The sequence below is a fragment of the Dipodomys spectabilis genome, unplaced genomic scaffold (genome assembly GCF_019054845.1).
Source record: "Dipodomys spectabilis isolate Male_0828 unplaced genomic scaffold, ASM1905484v1 ptg000257l, whole genome shotgun sequence".
In the NCBI taxonomy this organism is placed as follows: domain Eukaryota; kingdom Metazoa; phylum Chordata; class Mammalia; order Rodentia; family Heteromyidae; genus Dipodomys; species Dipodomys spectabilis.
In genome coordinates, this window is record NW_024870934.1 from 983,364 (window position 1) to 1,005,227 (window position 21,864).

At 59.6% G+C, this 21,864-nt stretch overlaps 1 protein-coding gene across 2 annotated transcripts in view; it reads left to right on the plus strand.

Moving 5' to 3' along the window:
• Positions 1 to 21,864, plus strand: part of Cdh4 (cadherin 4) — a 423,338-nt gene that overhangs the window by 356,817 nt on the left and 44,657 nt on the right. For both annotated transcript variants that reach the window (XM_042699525.1, XM_042699524.1), the window contains 2 exons: positions 682 to 837; positions 7,852 to 7,996. In XM_042699525.1, coding sequence (XP_042555459.1) covers positions 682 to 837; positions 7,852 to 7,996 — 301 coding nt within the window. The remainder of the gene's footprint in view (positions 1 to 681; positions 838 to 7,851; positions 7,997 to 21,864) is intronic.

Genomic DNA, 21,864 nt, shown 5'->3' on the forward strand with positions numbered 1-21,864 from the left:
ATTTGTTTTCCAAAGACTTCTGTGTATCCAGCCATCCAATAAGAGACAAAATGACCCAGCGGCACATAAAGTACAGAATTTCACATTTTCCATCTCTTTCCCCAACTCAGTCTGAGCTAAGTTATTTGGATTCTGAATTCAGATAAGCATTATTAAGTTGCTTTTCTGTACCATAATGCTGCTCCCGGAGAAGCAGTCGAACGTTTGCATTCGCCTCTGCCCCCAAGCTGGCATCACGCTGTGCTCAGATCCCACCATGAGCCGCCTCCCACCCCACAGGGGACAATTCCGGTGCCTAGAGAAGGCTGCTCTGTTTCCTTGTCTCTGTCTCCAGCTCGCTGGCAGAACAGTGGGCGTGTGTGCACCAGCCTTGGCCTGGTTAAACCACCCATTCCCTTCTTTTGTGTCTGTGTTGGAGATTTCAGCCAGGCATCCCACACTGAACTTGAAATGAGGCACCTTGTACCTCCCTGTCACCTGACAGGCCACTGGACTGAGCGGGTGGTACTGGGGCAATCCCTGGCGGCAGCGTGCCGGTGGCTCCCCGCTGAGCCGAGGTAGCCAGTGCCCTGCCAACACAGCCCAGGGTGAGCCAGGCAGCCAAGCAGGGCCGGGCGTGACAGACCCCACCCTACCCACCCCCGCAGGCTGACATCTCCTCGCGTCTCTCTTCCCCTGCAGATCCGGTCCGACAAAGACAATGACATCCCCATCCGGTACAGCATCACAGGCGTGGGCGCCGACCAGCCCCCCATGGAGGTGTTCAGCATCGACTCCATGTCCGGCCGGATGTACGTCACGAGGCCCATGGACCGGGAGGAGCGGGCCTCCTACCATGTGAGTGTCCTCAGAGGAAAGCGCAGGACGGGTCATCAGAACATTCCCACCCTGCCAGCCCCGGGGAGCTGTCCTGAAGTGTGTCCTGCCAGGCCTCGGGGTCCCGAACCCCAGGGAGAACCCACCCCAGCCAGATGGTCCACGTGCAGTCGCTAGTGCCTTCCCAGAGTAGGCTTTGCTTCCAGCCCCTTCCCTGAGGATGCCACCAAATGTGGGTCGCACTGGGGGCCTGGAAGGCTCCCTCACTCCCCTGGCTATCTCTGAGAAAAGAAAAGCATCTCTGAGATCAGAGCTGCTGTGAACAGGAAGGGGAAATGGTGAGGGAGAGGGGGCTGCGGGGCCTCAGCTTTGGGGGGCTTCGAGCAGCCCACGGGCTCTGGACACAGGAGAGGAGGTGGGGCTCCTCTCTCTGATATGGTGTAGCCCGTCCCCTCCTGAGCCCACTTCTGTGACAAGGAGAGTCTGCAGCCACCACAGGAGGCAGCACAGGCCAGGAGCACCCCAGCCTCAGCCCCCCACCCCCACCCCGCCAGCCAACCTCCAGTTCCCCTGGCCTCCAGCCTCTCCCGAAAGGTGATGAGGCTATAGATGTTAGAAGTCAGGGGTGACTGCAAGGACGGGGCTAGGCTAGCCTAGAGAGTCAGGGCGACTGGTGTGCACGCGTGTGTGTGCACACATGCATGTCCGCATGCCCATGGGTGTGTGTGTGCGCACATGCATGTGTGCATGCCCATGGGTGTGTGTGTGCGCACATGCATGTGTGCATGCCCATGGGTGTGTGTGTGCACGCACATGCACATGTGCATGCCTATGGGTGTGTGTGCACACATGCATGTGTGCATGCCCGTGGGTGTGGGTGTGCACACACATGCATGTCTGCATCCCGTGGGGGTGTGGGGGGGTGTGCGTGCATGCATGTGTGCATGTCCATGTGTGTGCGTGCGCACATGCATGTGTGCATGCCCGTGTGTGCACATGCATGTGTGCATGCCCGTGGGTGTGCACATGCATGTGTGCATGCCCATGGGTGTGTGCGCGTGCGCATGCATGTGTGCATGCCCATGGGTGGGTGGGTGCGTGCACACATGCATGTGTGCATGCCTATGGGTGTGTGTGCACACATGCATGTGTGCATGCCTATGGGTGTGTGTGCACACATGCATGTGTGCATGCCTGTGGGTGGGTGTGCGCGCACATGCATGTGTGCATGCCCGTGGGTGGGTGGGTGGGTGCGTGCATGCATGTGTGCATGCCCGTGTGTGTGCATGCACATGCATGTGTGCAAGCCCATGGGTGTGTGTGTGTGTGTGTGTGTGTGAATGTCAGAATGCTGAACACCCAGCTCCTCGACTGTAATTCAGGAGCAAAGACAGGATCTTCGGTCTCCACCCCCCGCTGTCACATTCAGTGTTCTGCCAGCATTGCTTCAGCTCAGGGCGCCTTCCACAGCCCACTCTGCATCTCAGGCCAGGCCCTGGCCTGGGGATGCTCACTGCCCCTGTGCATTGTGGGAGGAAGTGGATTTTGTCACTGGTCTTGGGGGTCCCCCAACTTGATGTTCCATAAGAAGCAGGATGAGGGCTGGTGGGACCACCAGGAATGGGGTGTGGATTCCCGTCCTCCATCTCTCCCTCCCCCCTCCCCCTGGCTGACCACACACACACACACACACACACACACACACACGCTCTCCAGAGTACGTTCTTCCAGGGCCCAAGTGTGGAGGGGGCTCCCCTGGTCATGGGGCAGGGAGGGAGGGGGGCAGGCAGACACAGGCTCACCCCAGACAGCCAGCGCTGCAGGCCTCACCGCCTCCCTCCTGGGTTCATGGAGGAGCGGGGAGCCTGGTCCAGCGGAGGAACACTGCCTCCTCCCAGGCCTCCAGCGGAGGCCACTTGATTAAATTCCCCATTTCTGAGACGAGACCGATTAGTTTGTAATTGTCGTAATCTTGAAAAGCGTCTCTGCCTCCTGCTCCCTCGCCTCCTGGAGGCCCTGGCTTCAGAGCTGGCTGGAGCTCTGCTCTCACGCAGCGACGCCATTCCTGTCCCCGCTGCGTCTGGCATCTCCAGAATTCCTTCCATTGCTCTGGGAGCCACAGCCCCTGCCAGGGTGGCCGCAGAGCTGCATCGTCCTGCCACAGGTGCCCACGACAGAACCAGTGCCAACAACACAAGGGGCTGCAGGCCTCCGGCCCTCTGCCCACCGCTGCCACGGTGAGCCAGGCCGGCACCTGCTTTGCCCAGGTGCCAACTCTGGAGCGCTAGCTCCTGGTGGAGGCAGAGCTCCTGCCCCAGACAGATTAGGAATTCAAGATGGTGGAGTCATCGAATGAAGTTAATCAGCATGTGGAGCCCTTCCGAGAGCCGAGCCTGTGTGAGAGAGGCCTCGGGTGCCCGCTCCACTTGGAGCAGTGTCAGATGGACGGTGCCCTCCGCTGCCTGCGGCGGGGTGCGGGGAGGAGAGGCCGGGACTGCACACAGCTACGGAGGATCCCCGCCCAGGGAAGTCTTGAAGCTGGAGATCCGTCCACAACAAGAACAATGTCCCAGGACAGCAGGAGTGGCTGGAGCCCAAGGGGCAGGGATCTGCGTCCACAGGATGTGGCCCTCTGCTGGGAGCCTCCTGTCTCACACCACTGCTCTGGGGGCCTCTCCCACACGTGCCTCCAGTGTCCCAGACCTGGGAAGATCCCTCTGGGCTGCGCGGAACGGGGAGGGGGAGATCCGACCACAGTGACCTGGTGTGGCCTTAGCTCACCGTCCGCTGCCACAGCATGTCCTCAGAACCGAGAGGACACTCCGCTGAACCCTGTGCTCTTCCTCCGCCCTCCGGGGCACAGTCACCTAAGCATGGCGGCCAGCTCCCAGGATGGGCAGTGCCCTGTGTCCACACAGCCCTACGACAGCTAAGACCCTTTCCCCTGAGAGCAAGCGCGAGAGCTTCCAGACAGCAAAGAGTCTAAATGTGGGGCAGAACGAAGGACCGACATTTAGCCTCTTGCCTGTGAATTCCTCCGTGTATTTCTGCATTTTTCTAATCAAAGCACGATGGCGGCTCAGGCACCCCACGTTCCAGGCGCAGCCTCGGGTGACAAATGTGGACAAGCCACTCTGCTCTCCGCCCGCCTGTTGCTGGAGGGCGCAGGGCCCCAGGGGTGAAGGCTGCCGGACGTTCCCTGGGGACCCGCACCCCTGCGTGGCCTCCTCATGGTGGGACAAGTCCCTTGGGAGCCTGACCTCAGGGTCAGCTCACTTCGCTCCTGGCCTTCTGCTCTCCTCCAAATCTCTGGAGCAGGTCCCCATGCAGCCACCGGCTGTGCAAGGTCACTCATGTGACCCAGCATGGCCAGAGACCCCCCAGGAACCTCCAGGACTCCCACGGGGGAGAGCCTGCAGAACAGCCTGGAACTCAGCCTCACAGCTCTGCCCGAAGCCAGGGGTCAGGCACACAAGGCCAGAGGCCAGAATGACCACCCTGACATCTGTTGCCCACCCCTGCTTACACACAGGTCCCCGTCCACACTCCAGGGTCAGCCTGTGCAGAAGAAGCCAGGCCCTGCTGGGCTTGACAAGTTGGGCTCCTTTTTCCTGTGTTTTTGTTTTTGTTTTGTGGTCCTGGGACTTGAACTCAGGGACTGGGTGCTCTCCTTGGGCTTTTTCGCTCAAGGCTAGCACTCTACCATTCTGAACCACAGCTCTAATTCCAGTTTTCTGGTGATTAACTGGAGATAAGAGTCTCACAGATTTTCCTGCCCAGGCTGGCTTTGAACCATGATCCTCAGATCTCAGCCTCCTGAGTAGCTAGGATGACAGGCATGAGCCACCAGTGCCCAGCGTGGCTTGTGTATTCTTGATTGACCCATCTCTAAAGCCTTCCTCAGCTCCGTCAGAGAGGCCTGCTGTCTCTGACAAGCCCCACGGAGAGCTGGGGCGAAGGCTGCTGGGTCCCAGGAAGCCCGGATCTGTTCCTGGGCTGGAGAGGAAGGTGAAGTGCCGTCCCCTCCGCCCACCCCCTGCCCACCCGCCCGCTGTCCACCAGCCCTGTCCATGGATGCGTGCAGCCCTGCCCTCCTTCCCCACCCTGGCAGGGCTGGGAGGAGAGAGCTGCTGTGAACACGGCTCTCCACGAGGCCTGGTGTCGGCGACTTCTCTAGGCTCCTCGGTCTCCTTGCCGGTCATTCAGCCATGGCCACTCTCACCCCCCCAAAGGGCACCCACCTTCCTCAACATGGGGCCCCACGCTTTGACCCCGCAACGGTGTGTGAACAGCCCTCCTGCTGTCCCGTCCTGGCCTGGCCAGCCAGAGGAAACTCCGCCTCCAGACAACCGTGGCGGGCAGGCCAGGCAACGCTGACACTCAGGCAGCATAACCCAGCCCTGGGCACAGGGCCTCTCCTGCCACATCTGGAGCCAGTGGCATTTGTGTCTGGGGGCACTTTTCTAGCGGCCATTTTTATCTCCTCCTCCACAGTGCCCTTGAAGCCATACTGCCCGGCTCTGCTGATGAAGGTTGCAACCGAGTCCGGCCTGGCAGTGTGGTAATGATTTGTGGACATCTGTCATCTTAAGAAAACCAGTGTGCAAACATTCTATAACTGCCGGGCAAGATGGTATGCTAGAAGGTTCTTTTAAGGATACCATGAAGAAGAGACACCACTGTGTCCTGCTACATCATATCACCTTGGTCAACTTCCCTCATTTTCCTGGGCCTCAGTTTCCCCATCTGCACAGATGAGCTGGGACCAAAGCCAGACTTGTGGGAGGCCTGTGGCCATGAGGACAGGGGAGGGGAAAAGAACCATCAGGCTGTGGTGAGCCCCGAGCAGGCACACACTGAGATCTGACTGCTGGCACTGCCGCTGGGGAAAATCTCAAAGCAATTCCAAGGCAGGGTTCAAGGTCTTCACAGACTTCACAGTTCCTGACCCTCAGAGGAGACCTGCCCACTGAAGAGGCGTAGAGAGAGGAGGCAACCAAAAAGGAGAAAACCGGACTCCATCTACATCATCAAGGCCTCTGCTCCCAAGTCCACCCCCAGCCCACACACGAATGTCCACACGCGCATCCACCTGTCTTTCCCACAAGGAAGGAAACATGGCATTGAAGGCATCACACGAAGCTCACTTTGTTCACAAGGCTCAGACTCGAAAGCTGCAGAGACCATGGGCAGCTAGCCAACTGACGCTTTTCCCCTCGCAGAGCTCCAGCCCTCGAGCCTGAGCACTGGGGAGCGGGGGATTTCCAACAGAAGCCGTCTGGAAGACCAACGAGAATGTAGACCCGTGGGCCCCCGGACGTGAGTCTGCAGCTACGCCCGTGTCTGACCTGTCAGAGCGCACTCATCGCCTTCCCGGTCCAGCCAGACTGCAGTGCCTAAAAGCACAGTGCCGCAGTAACCACTTTCATTCCAGCAGAGTCACTTTGTTCCAAAGCTCCTGGACCTCTGATGTAACAAGTCATTGCCCGGCTTCGGCTGACGAGCCCAAGGACAACTGGCACTTGTGTGGGACGAGGCCATCCGCTGACAGGGTCTGCACCACAGAGCCACAGCCACGTGACAACTCCCCACTTCTGTTACACACCGATGGGACGAAGGCTTGCACTCAGACCCTGTACTTACCAGGCAAATGCTCTACCCCTTGAGCCACACCCCAAGCCCTTTTTGCTCTTCTTTTTCAAACTGGGTCTTGCATCTGTGCATGGCTGGCTGGGGCTTTGAGCCTCCCATTTTGTTCCCTATCAGTGGGACAGTGAGCACCATGATGTGCCCCATTCTGTACCGTGAGACAAGGTCTCCCAGACTGTTTGTCCTGCCTGGCCTTGAACTACAATCTTCCCTGATCTTAGCCTTAGTAGCTAGGGTTGTAGGCATAAGCCAGTGCGCCTGGCCTGGTCATTCAAGATTTCTAACCATGACATTCAAAACTCATGGGACGCTGAGCAGGCCAGAGTTGCGCCTCCCTGGCAATCAGCCCCTCTCCTTACCACGGTGCACTCGCGGCCTTCCTGATAAAGCCAGACCACAGACACCCCTCCCACCACACAGCCCAGCGCTCGAGGCTGGAGCTCCACTCAGGCCTGTCAGAACTCAGCCGAAGCACAGATGCCCAAGACACGCTGCACTGCGCTCAGGCTGACCCGCGGTCCCAGGGAGGCCTCCAGGCCGGAGCCTGCACACCCTGGCACAACTTGCCTCAAAGACATTGCCACCTGCTTGGGCCCACTGAGAGGGAGACTTTCTTCAGTAGAGCCAGAGCTGTCAAGCTGGGAGGAGCACAGCTTGGCTTGGGGGACCCCAGGCAAGCCCTTCTCCCCAGGGGTCAGTTCTGCCTAAATCCCAGGTCCTCCATGCTCCCAGGCCAGCCTCTTCTCCTGCAAGAAGAGGTCAGCCACTCTGTGTCCTTGTCCATGAATGAATGAATGAATGAAAAAATTAAAAATGAGTCCACAGCCGGAGTTCTTCCCTTGAAGGCAGTTTGTGGTGGAGCTGCTCAGGCCACAGCCACCACCACCACCCCTCCTACAGGGCAAGGGGCGACTTCTCGTTTCAGCCCCTCCCTAGGGACACCCTTTACGGCAGCCCCCTGGTCCCCTGCTATGCCCAGCCCTAGAACTTGGGCAGCGGGCAGAGGCAAGGAGGCCCGGCTCTATGTGGTAGACTCTCACCAGCCTCCTCCATGCCAGCTCAGGCCTCTGCAGCCCCCACGCAGCCCCCTCCCCGGCTCTCCCCATCCAAGAGGGACTCTTGGCAATCAGTGTCAAAGCCCCTGCTCCACTGGGAGGAAGCGTTCTCCCGCCTGCCCGCCCCGCCTCGGACAGTTGACAACAGTCTAACAGACCGGGAGCCGATAGCTGATGTGCCCCTCCACAGCCACACACAGGCACACACACACACACACACACACACACTCCACCCAGGTGTCCTCTGCCATCCTTGGGCCCAGGAGCTGCTTTACCTCCCCCAGGGAGACCCGCAGGGCCCCGGCTCTGACTGCTCCACGTTGCTTCCCAGCTCCGAGCCCACGCTGTGGACATGAATGGCAACAAGGTGGAGAACCCCATCGACCTGTACATCTACGTCATCGACATGAACGACAACCGGCCCGACTTCCTCAACCAGGTCTACAACGGCTCTGTGGACGAGGGCTCCAAGCCAGGTGAGCCGGCCGCGCACACGCGCACGCTCCCTGCTGTGTGCTGGGGACACCAGGGGCTCTGTGGGCACAGGTGGGCAGCGGGACAGTCCACAGGCCCACACCACCGTGCTGGCAGCACAGACTTGCCCACTGACAACACACAACTGGACAGAAGTGGAGCCCTTGCCGCCCAGGGGGCTGCAGGCAGGTGACACCGCGCCCGTGAACTGCCCTGGCTGTGGAAACACAGGTGCCACAGCCATGGCATGTCGCAAAGCAGGGCAGGCCTCCCGGGAGGCGCTGTGTCACGCTGTGGAGGGGTGTGTCACCGCTGTGGAGGGGTGTGTCACTGCCCTGGAGGCGCTGTGTCACCGCTGTGGAGGGCTGTGTCACTGCCCTGGAGGCGCTGTGTCACCTCTGTGGAGGACTGTGTCACGCTGTGGAGGGGTGTGTCACTGCCCTGGAGGCGCTGTGTCACTCTGTGGAGGGGTGTGTCACTCTGTGGAGGGGTGTGTCACCTCTGTGGAGGGGTGTGTCACGCTGTGGAGGGGTGTGTCACGCTGTGGAGGGGTGTGTCACGCTGTGGAGGGCTGTGTCACTCTGTGGAGGGCTGTGTCACTGCCCTGGAGGCGCTGTGTCACCTCTGTGGAGGACTGTGTCACGCTGTGGAGGGGTGTGTCACTCTGTGGAGGGGTGTGTCACCGCTGTGGAGGGGTGTGTCACTCTGTGGAGGAGTGTGTCACCTCTGTGGAGGGGTGTGTCACGCTGTGGAGGGGTGTGTCACCGCTGTGGAGGGGTGTGTCACCTCTGTGGAGGGGTGTGTCACGCTGTGGAGGGGTGTGTCACCTCTGTGGAGGGGTGTGTCACCTCTGTGGAGGGGTGTGTCACTCTGTGGAGGGGTGTGTCACGCTGTGGAGGGGTGTGTCACTGCTGTGGAGGGGTGTGTCATGCTGTGGAGGGGTGTGTCACTGCTGTGGAGGGCTGTGTCACTCTGTGGAGGGCTGTGTCACACTGTGGAGGGGTGTGTCACCTCTGTGGAGGGGTGTGTCACGCTGTGGAGGGGTGTGTCACGCTGTGGAAGGGTGTGTCACGCTGTGGAGGGGTGTGTCACTCTGTGGAGGGGTGTGTCACCGCTGTGGAGGGGTGTGTCACTCTGTGGAGGACTGTGTCACGCTGTGGAGGGGTGTGTCACACTGTGGAGGGCTGTGTCACGCTGTGGAGGGGTGTGTCACCGCTGTGGAGGGGTGTGTCACCTCTGTGGAGGGGTGTGTCACGCTGTGGAGGGGTGTGTCACCTCTGTGGAGGGGTGTGTCACGCTGTGGAGGGGTGTGTCACTCTGTGGAGGGGTGTGTCACGCTGTGGAGGGGTGTGTCATGCTGTGGAGGGCTGTGTCACCTCTGTGGAGGGCTGTGTCACCTCTGTGGAGGGGTGTGTCACCTCTGTGGAGGGGTGTGTCACCTCTGTGGAGGGGTGTGTCACTCTGTGGAGGGGTGTGTCACGCTGTGGAGGGGTGTGTCACTGCTGTGGAGGGGTGTGTCACGCTGTGGAGGGGTATGTCACGCTGTGGAGGGGTGTGTCACTGCTGTGGAGGGCTGTGTCACTCTGTGGAGGGGTGTGTCACGCTGTGGAGGGGTGTGTCACTCTGTGGAGGGGTGTGTCACTCTGTGGAGGGGTGTGTCACACTGTGGAGGGGTGTGTCACTGCTGTGGAGGGCTGTGTCACTCTGTGGAGGGGTGTGTCACCGCTGTGGAGGGGTGTGTCACACTGTGGAGGGGTGTGTCACGCTGTGGAGGGGTGTGTCACGCTGTGGAGGGGTGTGTCACTCTGTGGAGGGCTGTGTCACACTGTGGAGGGGTGTGTCACCGCTGTGGAGGGGTGTGTCACTCTGTGGAGGGGTGTGTCACTGCTGTGGAGGGCTTGTCACTCTGTGGAGGGCTGTGTCACACTGTGGAGGGGTATGTCACGCTGTGGAGGGGTGTGTCACTGCTGTGGAGGGCTGTGTCACTCTGTGGAGGGGTGTGTCACGCTGTGGAGGGGTGTGTCACACTGTGGAGGGGTGTGTCACCGCTGTGGAGGGCTGTGTCACTCTGTGGAGGGGTGTGTCACTGCTGTGGAGGGCTGTGTCACTCTGTGGAGGGGTGTGTCACGCTGTGGAGGGGTGTGTCACACTGTGGAGGGGTGTGTCACTGCTGTGGAGGGCTGTGTCACTCTGTGGAGGGGTGTGTCACTGCTGTGGAGGGCTGTGTCACGCTGTGGAGGGGTGTGTCACTCTGTGGAGGGCTGTGTCACACTGTGGAGGGGTGTGTCACACTGTGGAGGGGTGTGTCACCGCTGTGGAGGGGTGTGTCACTGCTGTGGAGGGCTGTGTCACTCTGTGGAGGGCTGTGTCACACTGTGGAGGGGTGTGTCACACTGTGGAGGGGTGTGTCACCGCTGTGGAGGTGTGTGTCACCTCTGTGGAGGGGTGTGTCACCTCTGTGGAGGGGTGTGTCACACTGTGGAGGGGTGTGTCACACTGTGGAGGGGTGTGTCACTCTGTGGAGGGCTGTGTCACCTCTGTGGCGGGGTGTGTCACCTCTGTGGAGGGCTGTGTCACCTCTGTGGAGGGGTGTGTCACCTCTGTGGAGGGGTGTGTCACTCTGTGGAGGGGTGTGTCACGCTGTGGAGGGGTGTGTCACGCTGTGGAGGGGTGTGTCACCTCTGTGGAGGGGTGTGTCACCTCTGTGGAGGGGTGTGTCACTCTGTGGAGGGGTGTGTCACGCTGTGGAGGGGTGTGTCACGCTGTGGAGGGGTGTGTCACCTCTGTGGAGGGCTGTGTCACCTCTGTGGAGGGGTGTGTCACGCTGTGGAGGGGTGTGTCACCTCTGTGGAGGGGTGTGTCACACTGTGGAGGGGTGTGTCACGCTGTGGAGGGGTGTGTCACCTCTGTGGAGGGGTGTGTCACTATGTGGAGGGGTGTGTCACTCTGTGGAGGGGTGTGTCACTCTGTGGAGGGGTGTGTCACGCTGTGGAGGGGTGTGTCACGCTGTGGAGGGGTGTGTCACGCTGTGGAGGGGTGTGTCACACTGTGGAGGGCTGTGTCACTCTGTGGAGGGCTGTGTCACTGCTGTGGAGGGGTGTGTCACTGCTGTGGAGGGCTGTGTCACTCTGTGGAGGGCTGTGTCACACTGTGGAGGGGTGTGTCACACTGTGGAGGGGTGTGTCACACTGTGGAGGGGTGTGTCACGCTGTGGAGGGGTGTGTCACTGCTGTGGAGGGCTGTGTCACACTGTGGAGGGGTGTGTCACGCTGTGGAGGGGTGTGTCACGCTGTGGAGGGGTGTGTCACACTGTGGAGGGGTGTGTCACGCTGTGGAGGGGTGTGTCACTCTGTGGAGGGGTGTGTCACCTCTGTGGAGGACTGTGTCACGCTGTGGAGGGGTGTGTCACTCTTTGGAGGGCTGTGTCACTGCTGTGGAGGGCTGTGTCACGCTGTGGAGGGGTGTGTCACGCTGTGGAGGGGTGTGTCACCTCTGTGGAGGGGTGTGTCACTGCTGTGGAGGGCTGTGTCACACTGTGGAGGGGTGTGTCACGCTGTGGAGGGGTGTGTCACCTCTGTGGAGGGCTGTGTCACTGCTGTGGAGGGGTGTGTCACCTCTGTGGAGGGGTGTGTCACGCTGTGGAGGGGTGTGTCACACTGTGGAGGGGTGTGTCACGCTGTGGAGGGCTGTGTCACACTGTGGAGGGGTGTGTCACTCTGTGGAGGGGTATGTCACGCTGTGGAGGGGTGTGTCACTCTGTGGAGGGGTGTGTCACTCTGTGGAGGGGTGTGTCACGCTGTGGAGGGGTGTGTCACGCTGTGGATGGGTGTGTCACGCTGTGGAGGGGTGTGTCACCTCTGTGGAGGGGTGTGTCATGCTGTGGAGGGGTGTGTCACCTCTGTGGAGGGGTGTGTCACGCTGTGGAGGGGTGTGTCACGCTGTGGAGGGGTGTGTCACTGCCCTGGAGGGGGTGTGTCACCTCTGTGGAGGGGTGTGTCACGCTGTGGAGGGGTGTGTCACTCTGTGGAGGGGTGTGTCACCGCTGTGGAGGGGTGTGTCACGCTGTGGAGGGGTGTGTCACTGCCCTGGAGGGGGGGTGTCCCGGTCCGGAGGTGTAGACTGGGCACCAGAGTGGGAAGAGGAGCAGCCAGGGCGGGGCTGAGGCAGGCAGGTGTGCCGGGAAGAAGCCTGGAACAGGAAAGAGCACAGGCCAGGGTCTGGGGAGACGCGGCCAGAGACCGAGACCCACCCTGCGAGACCTCCTGGCCTGGACTTGGGATTCGGTTCCAAGCCTCCAGAAGTCAGTCCCCCTGGAGCTCGCCGAGAGCCTGCCCCATGGACCGCGGTGATCACGTGGCTGTATGCCGGCCCGGCCTAGCGTGAGTCCTGCCGTGGCCTCCAGTGTGCATCCGCTCACTGACCGGAAACAGTCCTGAGGCCCCGGGAGGGCAGCACTCGGGGTAGGCGAGCGAGATCACAGGTGCCTGCACCCTGCCCTGCTGCGGACCAGGCCGGCCCGTGGGCAGCAGCAGCGTCGGAAGAGCCTGCGGAATCCTGAGCGGCCCCAAGCGGTGGCCGGTCAGTGGAGCTGACAGGCCCCCAGGGTTTGTCAAGAAAGGGCTGCCCCCACTGCCGGCCGCTACAGGGAGCGGAAGGAGGCCCTCCTTGGACTGATCTGGCCTGGGTTGGCGGGCGGGGGATGAGGCCTCAGGGGAGGGCTCTGCTGGGCCATCAGAGTAGCCATGGCACTAAAAGGCGTCCGTCCAGTTAAGTGGGTCGTGCACCCTCTGACTGGCCCCAGCAGGGCAGGCTTCTGGGCCCCGGGGAGCTGGAGGCCGCGTCTGAGCAGGGCTGGTTTGCGCTGAGTCCCCTCCTGCTCCACAAGGCCTCAGGGCGGGAAGGCAAACATTTGTCATCTGGCCTCCCAGTTCTCTCAGCGCTGTCTCCAGGGCTTCTGTCTCTACAAGGCGATTGATGGTCTCTCAGGATGGGGACACTCAGGCAAGCCAGTGCCTCCGCAGGGGCAGGAGGGACGTTCTGCGGAACCTTGGGCTGTTCTTCCCCACAGTCCCTAGAGGGGCAGATCCGCTGCAGCAGCCCACGGGAAGAAGTGGGGACGGCCAAGGGCACCTGGGGGAGGGGCTGCGCGTGAGGGGCGGGCGCAGCTGCCCCAGCGCAGAGCCAGGGGGCCTCTCTCCTCCCACACAGCCTGTTTGCAGGCACCAGTCTGCCTGGCCTTGGCCGCACAAAGCTCCCTTCTGTCTTATTTTAAAACACATCAATAGCAGAAGCCTTCCCAGATCTGTATCTCCTCCCCCAAATCCTCCAAACCTTTAAACCTGGAGATCTCACCTGGCCTAACCCCTCTTCACCCCCCCACCCATGCCCAGCACTGACCACACCCCTTACCTGCTGGCCCCGCCCTAGAGTGCTGGCCCCGCCCCCTGGCTGCTCCATCCCCTGCCTTCTCTCCCACTCTGAGCTCTCCAAGGACTGTGTGTGAGTTAAGTGTCTGTCAGCTGGCTTTCAGAGCCCCAGGGCCCCAGAGTCTGTCTCTAGTCCTGGAAGAAGCCAGGCCTTCAAGCCAAGTCTGAGATGGAGTTGTACATGGCTGCCTCGAACTCGGCTCCTTCCTCCACTGACCCAATCGAGGGCAAGGACGTGAGGCCCAGACAGAGTGTGGCATGTGCTCGCCACAGTGCAGTCCTTGGTCCTAGAAATTGTCCCTGTGATTTCTTCTTTTCCATCAGCAAATTACAGTAATGGAAGGGTTTTGCACATGCCTTTGTGTAATAAAGAAAAACTACCGCCAGAAATTAGTCATTATTCTCTAGAGCGACAGGCTAATGGAAGGTTTGGGACGTGCGTTCAAGTAGAGGAAGGTTAAATATTGACTAAGCGGGGAGGAGCTTTGGAAGGCAGGAATTGTCTGGGGTCAGTAACCTGCAGTGCTATGCCCGGTCACCCCCGCTTTCTTCCCCAAACCCACTCTTTCCTCTGTAGCACACTGACCACCCACTGGGACCAGAGGGGTAGGGGCATGGACGCCACTGCCACCATCAGCCACTCACCCCGAGCAGTCCTGGGGAAAGCGGGGCCGCAGCCTCGGTCTCTGCCCGCGGCAGGGAGCAGGGAAGGTCCACCCCGTCCCCAGCCGCCTTCCCCCACCTCCGACTCACCTGGCTCATGGTCCTGTCAGAGCGCATGGTCCTACTGGAGCAGTTGGTGAGCTACAGATGGATGCTTTCTAAAGGAGATGAGGTGCTCTGCCTCTCCAGGTCACCGGAAAGTGGGAACAACCAGTAACATTCCCAGGAGGAAGGATCTAGCCGACCTTGTGTGGCAGGCCCAGGAGGGTCTGTGCCCAGGGGTCCCCCGGGGCCCCAGTGTGATGCCCTCCACCAGCCCCCAGCAGCACTAGCTGAGAGGCTGATGCATGTGGGGTTTCCAGAGAGGACTTTGCATAAGTATGGAGGCTGGGGAAAACTGTAGAATCAGATGGTGCTGTCAGAAATAATGCAGCCACGTCCATCAGCCCTCCCCCAGTGTCCCCATACTAGGAGGTGGTCTCCACGCCACCTGCAGCCTCTCTGAAGCCATCAGGGCCACCCGACTGCTGTGTGTGTCTGTGTCTCTGTACGTCACAGGTCTGTGTACTTCTGGGTCTGTGGGTGTATCCGTATCCATGTGTGATGGTGTGTCTATGTATATGTGTGTCTATGTCTACATGTTTGTGTCATGTGTCCCCCCCCGGATCTAGCCCCCTCCCACTAGGAGAGAGAGGAGGGCCTGGGGTCCCAGTGTCCCCTTCCAGGGCACACCCCCCATCCCCAACCTGACTCCCTCCACCAGGCCTGTAGGAGTACAGGATGGTGTGGTCCCTTTTGGTCACTGTGACGAAATGCCTGCAGGGGTGACTGAAGGGGGCGGCTTATTTTGGGTCACAGCTGCCGTGGTCTCAGTCTGTGATGGCCGACTTTACTGCTTGGGAAAAGGAAAGGCTTTCAGCCACGGACGGCTCACCTTGTGGCAGCCAGGAGGAGGAGAGATATTGAGAAGGAGCCAGGGACAAGACAGACCCTTCCAAGGCACGGCCCAAGCTCCATTTCCAGTTCCCACCACTTCCCATACTGCCACCAGATTATAAATGTCCATGTGGATTAGTCCCCTGATGAGCTCAGAGTCCTCCAGGCCCACCACTGTTCCACAGTGGGATCCACCAGCCAGGCCCAAGCCTTCAACACGTGAGCGCTGGGGCAAACACCTTACATCCAAACCCTAAGAAGGCTCCGCCAGGGCTGGTGACCAACCCTCGACCTACCCGTGTTAACCAGTGTCCAGCACTGTGGTGCCCTCCAGCGCCACGCCCCTGCTGCCCTGAGTGTCCGGGCTTCTCTGCGTCCGCACCAGCAGGGGCTGTCGCTGCTCTGTGCTGACACTGTCCTCCCAGGTGCGGCCCCGACTGCCCCGTAGTCCCTGCACTTCTCTAGTGGTGAGCGGCGTGGGATGTCTTTCTGCATCTGTGTGTCATCTGCAGTGTTCTGTCCTCGTCTCTGTCATCTGTGCGGCATCAGCAGTGGCCCGTCCACATCTTTGCCCATTGCCTAATTGGATTGCTCCTTGCTGTGGCTAGAACTCGTTACCCCTGCTACACTCGCATCCTTGGTCAGAGCAGCTCCAGCTGCTTCTCCTGACCTGTAACTCATTTTCTCGCAGGTCTTTTGCAGGCAGGAGTTTATAATCTGGGTGAAGTTCCATTTATCCGTGAGTTCTCTCATAAAGGAGCTTTGGTATCACTCCCCAAAACTCTTCATCGACTCTAGGTCCTGAACCTGCTCTCCTGCGCTTTTCTCTAAGCATGTTGTGGTTTTACATTGCACACTGGCTTTGCTATTCACTGGGAGTTGATTTTTGCATACTGTGTGAGACATCTTGGTTTGTTTCGTTCTTATAAAGGTGATGTGCAGAAGGGTTACGGTTACTAAGTCAGGGAGTACATTTCTTTTTGCACAGTGTTACCCCTTCCCTCACTCTCTCTCGGTTTTCCCCTCCCATCCTCATTATTTTGGTTTTGCTTATGTTATATTTCTGCTTATTGCTCTGACAACCGGCACCCAAAGGCGGCCTTCCTCCACTGCGCTGCCGTCAGCCTCTCAGTCACAGGCGCGGTGCTCCGGCACGACCTCTGCGGTGCTCCCTGTTTGCATCTGTCCTGCCGGCATCACTGTCCTGATGACACTAGAAATGGCTGTTGGAGCAGAGTTCACACGCACGCGCACACACACACGCTCCTGTACCCTCGCCCGTCTGCTTCCTGGAGCAAGACGCACAGGGCATGGCACCTGTGCCTGTCTTGCCCAGCTGTCCCACGCAGCTGCTCTGCCTCAGAAGTGGCACGTGTGGCACCACATGACCACTGCAAACCTGTGGTGTGGCCTCCTGCAAATGGAAAAATGGAAATGTAGTCCCCCTCCCCCATGGCACTGAGGGGTTAGGGAGGGCTTTCACACAGCGTCAGCTTCACAGCTTAGCCTTGCTAAGCTGCTGTGAATTCTCACTCACGATATTAGCCCACTTCCTGAAGTTTACCAAGTTACTTTTGTCAAATCAAACCTCTGTTCATAATCGTATGCCTTATTTAAAGCCAGAGGTTGGGTGCCGGGACCTTAGCGCGCATAAGTCTGGCACCTCGCGCCATGCCGCCCTTCCTAGTGTCGCTGCTCTGCCTCAGAAGTGGAAATGTGTCTTTCTCTTTAGCCGAGTCAAGTGACAGCATTGTTTTGGGCCTAGAAGAGACAGCAGCCTTGCTGGGACCCGCTGTGCCAGGGCTCCTTGAGAAGCCGGGCGCAGGCCATCTGAGGATGAGCCGAGAGGGAGGAGGAAGGGGCGGGCATAGCCACTTTGAGGTAAACCCCGCTCTGGCCTATGGTGGGATGGCCGTGGCCACCGGACCTGCCAGGTCCCTTCCGTCCCTCAGCACCCGCCCTCCTGTGGTGACGAGCACAGGTCTCCATCCTTTTTCTGTGTGTCTGCTGGTCCTCCATCTTGAGCTTGGGGCGTGGGCACTCTCCTTGAGCTTTTGTAATCGAAGCTTAACTAGTGCTCTACCACTTGAGCCACAGCTCCACTTCTGGTTAACTGGAGATAAGAGTCCCACAGATTCTTCTGTCCTAGCTAGCTTTGAACCACAGTCCTCAGATCTCAACCTCCTAAGTAGCTAAGATTACAGGCGTGAGCCACCAGCACCCGGCTGATGTTTCTGTTCTTGTCACTCAAAGCCTCAGACACCAAGCTCAGGCTCAGGCTCAGACTCTGACGCTCGCTCAGGGCAGGGTCCTCGTACATGGACCCTTTGCCCACAGGAGCCACTGTGTCCGTGTACACCTCCTTTCCAGACATCCACCAGCCAGGTGGCAGACTTGCTGAGGCAGCCCTGGCCGGGCACACGCACAACACACTCAGTCTTCCCTTCCTGTGTTTTAACAAAGGCTACAGCTGGAACTCTCTGCTCTCCCTGACCCTTGAGCTGTGTGGAGGCCCACATTAGATATTGCAAAATTAATGTCTTTAAAAAATATTAAATACCAGAGACATCTACATGCTGCAAATGAAGTCAAAGAAACCTTCATCTATACAAAGCGGAGTTTTTGCTTAACTAGATTATTCTATTAGAGGACCCGTGTATTTATTTATTTTATTTCTGTGCCGGTGGAAGTCCCCTGAGATTAATGCCACGAACTAATGCACAGATGGCACCAGATACTTGAAAGTCATCTGAATATTAAGAATTTAAATCTTTAGCCTCAGTGATTTGAGCAGAAAGCCAATTATGGGGCTGAATTAGTTTTCAAATTAAACTGCAATTTAAGGCTTGTGAAATTAATCCTTTAAGGCGTGTGGCAGGGTTGAACATGAATCCCGAGGAAGCGCCGAGCTGGGACTTCTCCCCTTTCTCCCCTACTTGCCAGCACAATTAATAAGAGGTGTCCTGTCTCATTCAGGTGAGAGCCGCCCCCACCTCCTGCAGGGCCAGAAAGTTACAGCTGCTTCAATTATTAGGGAAAACCCAGTCTTCCTACCAGGAAGGAGAGAGGACGCCTCCAGAGAAGGCTCGTGAAAGATGGCTTCCTTCTCGTTCTCCACGTAGTGCCAACCTAGGTGAGCACAGAGGCCACGGCTGGCGGCTCTCGGCCGGGCCAGGCCCAGCTTCACAGACAGGCAAAGGACAGGGCAGTGCAGCAGGAGGTAGGGAGCTCTCAGGTCCACCCAGCCGGGAGCAGGGTCAGGACTGAACACAGGGCACCTTTCCAGATACGAGAGCCAGCCCTGGACTGGGAAGGTGGCTCAGTGGTAAAGTGCTTGCCTTGCATGCAAGAGGCCCTGGGTTCGATTCCTCAGCACCACATAAGCAGACAAAAGCCGGAACTGGCGCTGTGGCTCAAGTGGTAGAGCACTAGCCGTGAGCTGAAAAGCAGAGGGACGGCGCCCAGGCCCAGAGTTCAAGACCCACGACCGACCAAAAAAAAAACAAAAGGAGCCAGCCCTGCCCACCACGTGAAAGGGAAGGAGGCGTGGCCACGGGAGCCAGCCCTGCCCACCACATGGGGAGGGGGCGTGGCCACGGGAGCCCCCTGCCCACCACATGGGGAGGGGGCGTGGCCACGGGAGCCAGCCCTGTTCATCTCACTGGAAGGGGTGTGGCCACCAGAGCCAGCCCTGCCCACCACATGGGAAGGGGGCGTGGCCACGGGAGCCAGCCCTGCCCACCACATGGGAAGGGGGCGTGGCCACAGGAGCCAGCCCTGCCCGCCACATGGGAAGGGGGCGGGGCCACGGGAGCCAGCCCTGCCCACCACATGGGGAGGGGGCGTGGCCACGGGAGCCAGCCCTGTTCATCTCACTGGAAGGGGTGTGGCCACCAGAGCCAGCCCTGCCCACCACATGGGAAGGGGGCGTGGCCACGGGAGCCAGCCCTGCCCACCACATGGGGAGGGGGCGTGGCCACGGGAGCCCCCTGCCCACCACATGGGGAGGGGGCGTGGCCACGGGAGCCAGCCCTGTTCATCTCACTGGAAGGGGTGTGGCCACCAGAGCCAGCCCTGCCCACCACATGGGAAGGGGGCGTGGCCACGGGAGCCAGCCCTGCCCACCACATGGGAAGGGGGCGTGGCCACGGGAGCCAGCCCTGCCCGCCACATGGGAAGGGGGCGGGGCCACGGGAGCCAGCCCTGCCCACCACATGGGGAGGGGGCGTGGCCACGGGAGCCAGCCCTGTTCATCTCACTGGAAGGGGTGTGGCCACCAGAGCCAGCCCTGCCCACCACATGGGAAGGGGGCGTGGCCACCGGAGCCCCCCTGCCCACCACATGGGGAGGGGGCTGCCAGAGCCCTGCAGGAAGTGGCCCCAGACGGTGAGGCCGGCTCTGGCCCAGCCCATGGCCCTAGACCCTCACACCATCACCCTCCACAGCGGGGACTGTGGCTCTTCATTATAGCAGCTCCAGGTGCAGCCCTTTGGGGAACACTGGGCCTCCACAGTTCCTCATCCTCTGGAACCTTCCAAACACACCCAAGGCCATGTGGGTCAGGCTTCCATCCTAGTGTTACCAGCATTTCCCAAGCACAGATTACATTCAGAATTCCTGGATGCGTTCCCAAGCCCTCCTGCCAGATCTAGGGTCAGCTCAGATTAGGGGGGGGCGGTCAGCTCAGACAGATCACCAGTGCTGGGATTCTCGGTCCTGTAGTTTCTGGATGCCTGCCTTGTGGCTTTATTGCCATTAGACAAAACCCCAAACCCCAAACATGTGGAGCCCAATGAGAGAATGCCAAACAAAGGGCAGAACTGGAACCCAGAGCCCTCTCAGTAGAAGTCCTGGGAAAAGAGGGGTACTCAGGCATCAGTGAGGGTCCCAGGGGTCCCTTGACCAGATGTAGAGGCTCCTGTGCCCGCCAGCCTCCCACCTCCAGGCATCTCAGGAGCTCCTGCCACACAAGGCCCACGCGGCTCCTCACGGGAGCTAACCGTGTTACCCTTGGCACAGGTCTGCACACAGTGTCTGGAGAAATCCCATCCTATCCTCGGGCCTCCCCGGGTTTGTGACAGGGGCCATGACTCAGGACACAGCTTCTAAGCCTGATCTGCTGGGACTGAGGGGCTTGCGGAGCAATAAATCCGCCCATTTCCCTGCTGAGAACAAACATTCTGCAAACTGGCAGAACTCTGCCCCCTGGGAGGGCAAGGAAGCCCCAGGCTGGGGAGAGCTGTGGGGAGCTAAGCCCCCAAAATGCTCACGCTATTACCAGAACCCTGGCACCAGCCAGCATGGCCTGGCTCCCTCTAAGGCATGAGGGACCGTGGGGACCATGGGGAGCTGGTGACACTAGCCAGGACAGTGGCCTCACCTCTGTGGCATGTCCACTCAGCACCCCAAAGCTGGCCCTCCCGTGTCAGCACCCCGTGGGTTCCCTACAGGATGCCATGCTGGAGGGCTGGTGCGGGGAGGGGGGGCGGTGCCCTTTGCTTCTGGGTGCGTCTAGGGCAGGGCTTACAACTAACCCCTGCACTCAAAGCCTCAGGGAAGGTGCCAGTTCAGTCCACTTTCTGCTTCTGAAGTAGACTGAGCCCTCGCCTGGGTGACAGGTCTGGGTTTCTTTTCTTTGTGGGGGGAGGAGAGGTGGTCGTGGGATTTGAATTCCTCAGAGTTCAAGAGCTGTCCCTCAGCTCTTCAGCTCAAAGCAAGTGCTCCACCACTTGAGCTGAGAGACTGTGCCCAGGCCGAGTTCAGACCCCACAACTGACAAATAGAAACGTGTGTGTGTGTGTGTGTGTGTGTGTGTGTCTGTGTGTATTGCTTACTGCAAGTGCTTGTCAGTAATATTTTAACAGTATTTAAGGGTATTGTTAATACTCCAGCATGCTTAGCGTCTGTCCCGCCATCCTGTGGACAGCTGATCCCCTGCAGTGAGTGGATGCCCCAGCCGCCTCCCTCCCCTGCCCCTGCCTCTGCTTTGCTGGGGCTGCGCTCAGCTTTCAGGAAACCCTGGCGAGGGGAGGTGGGTGCACAGCTGGCAGGAGGAGAGTTAGAGACCTCTGGTGACCTAGCATGAGAGGAAGGTCATGGCCCACCGGAGCTCCGGCAGCGGGAAATAGAGCGTCACCACAGCCAGGAACAAGGGAAAGGCTGGGGGTGAGGGAAGGCCTGAGGGAAGGGCTCCCAGATAAGGAGCACACAGGACGGGGGAGGGAGGGGACAGACTGGACGGCTGCTCGCTGGGGTAAGGAGTAAACTGAGGCTCGAGGAACACAGGTAAAGGCCGCCACAGGATGCCCTCGGGAGACAGCCTGCCCCTCACTCCACCAGATGTCTCCAGCTGGTAGCTGAGTGAGTAGCACAAGACCCAGGAGCCTAGGCCATCCCTCGGCCAGGGCAGGGGCTGGCCGTCCCACAGGCAGCTTCCCAGGCTCCAGAATAGAGCCCTTCATCCTCACTCACCCTTCTCTTTGCCATCTTTCGTCTTTTGGTGGCACTGGGGTTTGAACTCAGGGCCTTGGCATGGCTCCCCAGGCCTCTACCCTCTGAGCTAGGCTCTTATCCTTTTTGCTTCACACTTTATTTTTTCATAGGGTTTCACATTTATGCCCCAGCTGGCCTGAGCTGAGAGCTTCCTGTCTAGGCTTCCAGGCAGAGATGGAGCTCGGGTATCACAGCCCCCGCGTTGATGGGTTGAGACGGGGTCTTGCTATCTTTTGGCCCAGGCCGTCCTCAAACAGTGATCCTCTGGATATCCACCTTCGAAGTGGCTGGGATTACAGGTGTGAGCCCCTTCCGCTGGCCTCCTCGTCCATCTTTTAGGAAGGAAACTGAAA